Source organism: Sycon ciliatum, chromosome 8 (genome assembly GCF_964019385.1).
Source record: "Sycon ciliatum chromosome 8, ocSycCili1.1, whole genome shotgun sequence".
Taxonomy (NCBI): domain Eukaryota; kingdom Metazoa; phylum Porifera; class Calcarea; order Leucosolenida; family Sycettidae; genus Sycon; species Sycon ciliatum.
Window position 1 is genome coordinate 211,539 of NC_088650.1, and position 7,500 is coordinate 219,038.

The window sequence follows — 7,500 nt, forward strand, 5'->3', positions numbered from 1 at the left end:
ATTACATCTCTCAAATCTCCCGCTCAGCAGCAAATATGCATGGTAACCACGGATTTTTTTCAAATTTTCCCTCAGTGTGACCGGCCCCTTACTGTATGGTGAAATCTAGGATCCATGCAGAAAAAGTCCGAAGCTGCACACTCTTGGTTTGATTGACTGTTGGCTATATACCAGTACACAGCAAACAATGGGTGTAGTATACCAGTACACAGCTAACAATGGGTGTAGTATACCAGTACACAGCAAACAATGGGTGTAGTATACCAGTACACAGCTAACAATGGGTGTAGTATACCAGTATACAGCTAACAATGGGTGTACTATACCAGTACACAGCAAACAATGGGTGTAGTATACCAGTACACAGCTAACAATGGGTGTAGTATACCAGTACACAGCAAACAATGGGTGTAGTATACCAGTACACAGCTAACAATGGGTGTAGTATACCAGTATACAGCTAACAATGGGTGTAGTATACCAGTATACAGCTAACAATGGGTGTAGTATACCAGTACACAGCTAACAATGGGTGTAGTATACCAGTATACAGCAAACAATGGGTGTAGTATACCAGTACACAGCTAACAATGGGTGTAGTATACCAGTACACAGCAAACAATGGGTGTACTATACCAGTACACAGCTAACAATGGGTGTAGTATACCAGTACACAGCAAACAATGGGTGTAGTATACCAGTATACAGCTAACAATGGGTGTAGTATACCAGTACACAGCTAACAATGGGTGTAGTATACCAGTACACAGCTAACAATGGGTGTAGTATACCAGTACACAGCTAACAATGGGTGTAGTATACCAGTACACAGCTAACAATGGGTGTAGTATACCAGTACACAGCAAACAATGGGTGTAGTATACCAGTATACAGCTAACAATGGGTGTAGTATACCAGTATACAGCTAACAATGGGTGTAGTATACCAGTACACAGCTAACAATGGGTGTAGTATACCAGTACACAGCTAACAATGGGTGTAGTATACCAGTACACAGCTAACAATGGGTGTAGTATACCAGTACACAGCAAACAATGGGTGTAGTATACCAGTATACAGCTAACAATGGGTGTAGTATACCAGTATACAGCTAACAATGGGTGTAGTATACCAGTACACAGCTAACAATGGGTGTAGTATACCAGTACACAGCTAACAATGGGTGTAGTATACCAGTACACAGCTAACAATGGGTGTAGTATACCAGTACACAGCTAACAATGGGTGTAGTATACCAGTATACAGCTAACAATGGGTGTAGTATACCAGTACACAGCTAACAATGGGTGTAGTATACCAGTACACAGCTAACAATGGGTGTAGTATACCAGTACACAGCTAACAATCGGTGTAGTATACCAGTATACAGCTAACAATGGGTGTAGTATACCAGTACACAGCTAACAATGGGTGTAGTATACCCGTACAGTAAAACCTGGTGTAAGCGACCTCTCGTTTTAGCGACCACCTGCTCTTAACGACCATCTTTCCACGCACGGACAGTTCTACACAGACACTGTGGGACCTGGTTCTAAAGACCACCTGGCTTTAACGGCCGTTTTTCCTCGCACCGTGGGGTGGTTGCTTAAACCAGGTTTTACTGTACACAGCAAACACTGGGTGTACTATACATGTACATTGTACATGAGTGGTGCATGCTCAAAGGCACTTTAAAACATCAAGCGGCCTATCACAGTAGTAACTACTAGCAACTGACCGCATGCTGTTGTGGCGTGCGTCATGACCAATAACAACACCGTCCTTGTCAACATCAGAGAAGGCAACTTGCATATAGCGCAGTAAACCCTGTGTACAGACATACGCAGAAGAGCAGGAAATACATCTCTATGAGAAGTTTATCCACAGTCTGTAGAGGGCTCAATTTGCCGAAAGCAAAGAGCGGAATACACAGACAAATTTTCGTCTGATGACCGATTCAGTTCGTGAAAGTCAGAGTTACGAAAAAGCAACTGCTCGTTCTTCTGTCTGTGAAATACATCATTGAATGCTTTCCATCAATCAACGCAATAGTGCACACGCTGTGTCATGCCCGATGCTGACCCGCTCTATTGGAGGGAAAAGAACGAATGTCTAGTTTGAATGTAATGGATTAGATAGGGTTAAGTGACAATGTTGCGTGATGTCAGGTGTCGAGGTCAATGCCAGGAATAGCAATGTCAGTACTTCAAAAAACAAAACAAAAAAGTATATGCCTAGTTGGAAGTACTTGGAAGGTGGTTGCGGCCACTATAGGCCACTATAGGCCACTATACACGTGGAAAGGTGGCTTGTGTGCTATTTGATGTTTCCAAAAGTGCGGCTTCTATTCGAGTGCGACTTTTAAACAAGACTTTATGGCACACTACACACAGTGCACAGCGCACACTGTGCACTGTGCACTGTACAGTGCATAATGCACACTGTAACCTGCACAGTGCATAATGCACACTGTACATTGCACAGTGCATAATGCGCACTGTACATTGCACAGTGCATAATGCACACTGTACATTGCACAGTGCATAATGCACTGTGCAATGTACAGTGTGCATTATGCACTGTACATTGCACAGTGCATACTCACTCACTACACAGCACACACCGTCCACTGCACACTACACAGGGCATACCATCCACTACACACTGCACAACGCATATTGCACACTGGATGGTGCACACCATCCACTGCAAAGCGCATACCGTCCGTCCACTGCATACCATCCAATTCATAGTGTACACTGCAGAAAAGGACTGTAGTCAATGAATGTACCTGAGTGGTTTGAATGATGACAAGATCATTCATACAAGCATAGCCAGCTCCCATCCGGGCACGCAGTCCTAACAAAGCACAACAAAACAAAACAAACATAATCAAACAGAATAACAGGGCAGCTGTAAAAACCAATCACTGCATTGTGGTATGCTGCTCAGCTGGACAAATGTGACAAGGCAGTCATAATGAATAATTATACAATACGACAGGGCAGTCATAATGAACAATTATACAATGTGACACAGCAGCCATAATTATATAGTGTGACAGGCAGTCATAATTATAATTATAGTGTGACAGGCAGTCATAATTATACAATGTGACACAGCAGAGTTACAGGCAGTCATAATTAGGTGGTCTTTAGAACCAGGTCCCCTACATTAGGGAGGTTTAGTCCCACGTAACGGATACGGGAACGTGGGTGATACACGTAAAGTTCATGCAATATACCCACGGTCGCAATGTTGTGTTTAGTCACACAGATTCAATACTTGTGAAAACAAGACAAGTAAACACGTCATCTCGGGACATAAACATCTTGGATAAGGGTTCGGGAAGAAACGAAAGCACTTCAAAGTGAGCTTGGTTTGTGTTTGTGTCGATTATGGGTTGCCAGGGTTGGTCAGCTCTGAATGTGTTGTGCCTCGGAGGGCTTTCAAGACGAGCCATCAGGTATCGTGAGTTTTTGATTTGAGCATGTCTATTTTATCTGAATCCAAGTATCACCACCTTTCCCTTTCCCTGTGAGCCCTCGCACGGACTCAAGAACGACAAGAAAGACTTCGAAAAAACAAAGTTTTCATGCGTCAAAAAACAAAAGCATGAAAGCAAAAGGCCCAAAGACGAAGCTTTGAAGCTCATCTAATATTTTGATTTCGTGCTTCGAAAACTTCTTCAGCTGAGCACTCCCACAGCTTGCACAATGCGCTCCATTCTGATTTTCACTGGCGTTCTGGCTGAACGTGGGTGACCCTCCATACACAGTATGTCCTGAGTCAGAAAACAGCAGCTGTACGTGGGTCACTGAGTATCACGTGGTACACACACGTAAAGTACACACGGATTACGTAGGGCTAAACCTCCCTATTGGTGGCATATGGGATCTTGTAATAATGCTTCCATATGCTCATATTGACAGGTGTGGAGAAAAGAACTTGTTCATGCAGGCAAAGCACCCACGAGTTTCACACCTCACTCGAGTGCATGCAGCGCACCTTGTACTGTCACTTTGCCACTTCTGCTGACTGCATGCCCAGCTTCTGAGCCCACTTCAACCCTGTTGCAGTGAATCCTGCCAGACAGCATAACACTTTTGGCTAGTTTTAGTCGCTGCATGCAGGGTCAGATATGGCACTTGGTACACAAAAGTCGATCACTGGTCGCGCAAAGCAGGTGGTCGCTGTATCCGGTGCAGTTTCTGTGTAGAACTGTGCGTGCATGGAAATATGGTCGTTAAAACCAGAGGTCACTTAAAACCAGAGGTCACTTAAATCAGGTTTTACTGCACAATCTGCAGATACCCCGAAGAGTAGATAAACAAGAGTGTGCAACTCCGCATCTCTCCTGCACAATCTGCAGATACCCCGAAGAGTAGATAAACAAGAGTGTGCAACTCCGCATCTCTCCTGCACAATCTGCAGATACCCCGAAGAGTAGATAAACAAGAGTGTGCAACTCCGCATCTCTCCTGCACAATCTGCAGATACCCCGAAGAGTAGATAAACAAGAGTGTGCAACTCCGCATCTCTCCTGCACAATCTGCAGATACCCCGAAGAGTAGATAAACAAGAGTGTGCAACTCCGCATCTCTCCTGCACAATCTGCAGATACCCCGAAGAGTAGATAAACAAGAGTGTGCAACTCCGCATCTCTCCTGCACAATCTGCAGATACCCCGAAGAGTAGATAAACAAGAGTGTGCAACTCCGCATCTCTCCTGCACAATCTGCAGATACCCCGAAGAGTAGATAAACAAGAGTGTGCAACTCCGCATCTCTCCTGCACAATCTGCAGATACCCCGAAGAGTAGATAAACAAGAGTGTGCAACTCCGCATCTCTCCTGCACAATCTGCAGATACCCCGAATCTCTCCTGCACAATCTGCAGATACCCCGAAGAGTAGATAAGAAAGAGTGTGCAACTCCGCATCTCTCCTGCACAATCTGCAGATACCCCGAAGAGTAGATAAACAAGAGTGTGCAACTCCGCATCTCTCCTGCACAATCTGCAGATACCCCGAAGAGTAGATAAACAAGAGTGTGCAACTCCGCATCTCTCCTGCACAATCTGCAGATACCCCGAAGAGTAGATAAACAAGAGTGTGCAACTCCGCATCTCTCCTGCACAATCTGCAGATACCCCGAATCTCTCCTGCACAATCTGCAGATACCCCGAAGAGTAGATAAACAAGAGTGTGCAACTCCGCATCTCTCCTGCACAATCTGCAGATACCCCGAAGAGTAGATAAACAAGAGTGTGCAACTCCGCATCTCTCCTGCACAATCTGCAGATACCCCGACCCACGGCGGAATGTTTTTGTTGACGTCACCTTTTTTCAGAAAAAAAACGTGCATTTTGCCACACAGCAGTGAGAGAGCACGTGCTGGCCACCGACTTTGTAACGTAAAGTCCGGCCAAGTGCATGAGGCAAAACTTACCAAAAGACTCGCAGCGTAGGCGTCGTAGAAAAGATGACGTCAACAAAAAATTCCGCTGTGGGCCAACCCATCCCGGAGTTCCACACTCTTGTTTATCTCCTATCTCCACACAGGGTACCCTGTAAAAAGACTTATACGAGGTGAATAGCAATTTCTGGACATGAAAATAAAATAGAGCCCCACTGGCTGTGTGTTTTACATTTTTCTTATATCTTCGTATTTATTGTATGGCCTAATCCTTCATCTTTCCAAGTATGTGACAATTGCTCATGTTGTGATCCCAGAGACTTGATAGCAGGACGTTTTTGACAGGCCAATTTTTTTGGCCTAAATTTCAGTGTGTGGAATTCTGGACATGAAAGTAAAATAGTGTCAATAGGCATCCTATACTGCACCGTTTTTGTTATTTTTTCTATTGGTGGACTGCAGTTGGCCTCTTCACACTTCTAGCCAACAGGTCCAAGACTATACAGCGTCTGAAGTGGAGTGCACATGGGGAAGCCAAACATTCGTCCATTACTTCTTATTTTACTCAAAATTCAAAATTCTCATGCGACATAGTACATGCACAGCAAGACCCGTTGAAATGCCGCACAAGCAAAGGCTATCAACAAGGCACCATACCCTAACCCTTGTTATATCATCCGTATCATGCCTGTCATGATTGTCTGAAGCTATTGTCTGTGTTGTGGTTGACTTCACTCCTTAGTGCTATTGACTGGCTTTTCGTACAATACCTATTGTTGTCTGGAGACATACTGTCTAGCCTTCCCCTCGTGCGCTTATTGATACACTATCCAGCTGTCCAGTGGCTCTCCTTCTACCGCTCTCTATCTCGCTATACTCTTCTTCACACTCTATAAGTTCGTGTCTTCTTTACAATAAAATCAGTTCAGTGACTGACGAGTTCGAGATCACAACAACCCTAACCAGTTGAAATGCTGCACAAGCAAAGGCTATCAACAAGGCACCCTACCCTAACCCTAACCCGTTGAAATGCCGCACAAGCAAAGGCTATCAACAAGGCACCCTACCCTAACCCTAATCCGCTGAAATGCCGCACAAGCAAAGGCTATCAACAAGGCACCGACACGAGGAGAAACTACAACAGCCCAGCTGTCAACTACGGCAAGAAAAACTTCATCAACTTGACTGACTTGACTCTACACGCGACGAAAAATTATTTTACTCGAAATGTCCAGAAATGTACAATGTCCAGAAATAGCAATTCACCTCGTAGTCTCTGGGGATTGCCCTAATAACAACGATGACGACGACGACAAACGATGACGACGACGACAAACGATGACGACGACACCATCACCACCACCACCACCACCAACACACTGTGCACTACATAAGCATGGTCTACTAACCAGCAGTGCCGAAAGCCAGTCGTTTCATGAGCAGAGCGTTCAGCTTGTCATGATTCTTCTCCTGGACTAGCTGAATGATCTCATCTCGTGTCACCGGATTCTACATATACACACACAAATACACATAGACATTTCAACAAACGAAGAGACAAAGCCAGTTGTAAACCTGATGAGGAATGTCTCAGTACTCCTTGTTTACAATAAAACATGGATCATGCCAGAACAGCAGGGTGAAAAAGCAATGAGACAGGTACTCATTGTCAGTTTGGTGCTAGAGTGTGCACGTCTGACTGTTCAAAATCTGGTCATTATTGGTGGACTCTAACGCATAGCTTGTGCCCCGCTGTTTTCCATGTTTTCAATTTTAATATTTCTTTGGCTCACCATCTGAGCTGAGTTCTTATGAAACAATAATTATAGTCATGAATAGTTGAATGTCTGCAAATATGTAACCAGTGCAACAGACGAATACCTCATCATACTGCAGCCACTCTCTTATCTTGCCGTCCAATGACGCATCACCCGTATCAATCGGGAGATCCATGTTGAAAATCTACGCACTGAGATTTACGCCTTGTTTGGTTTGGTTTAGTTCAAAACAGGTGAACGCAGAGTGGAAAGAAACCCACTCAAGCAACAATGTGCAACCAGAAGTTGTGCCGGAACAGAACTAA

General features: G+C 44.5%; 1 protein-coding gene across 1 annotated transcript in view; it reads right to left on the reverse strand.

The window, feature by feature from the left end:
- The window catches only part of LOC135822607 (phosphopentomutase-like), a gene marked incomplete at its 3' end in the record, with an annotated part of 19,360 nt that overhangs the window by 11,776 nt on the left and 84 nt on the right, over positions 1–7,500 (reverse strand). Inside the window, 4 exon segments of the mRNA XM_065335422.1 lie at positions 1,739–1,827; positions 2,792–2,859; positions 6,827–6,926; positions 7,299–7,500. The exon segment at positions 7,299–7,500 is cut by the window's right edge and continues 84 nt beyond it. Of these exon segments, the coding sequence (XP_065191494.1) occupies positions 1,739–1,827; positions 2,792–2,859; positions 6,827–6,926; positions 7,299–7,370 (329 nt within the window).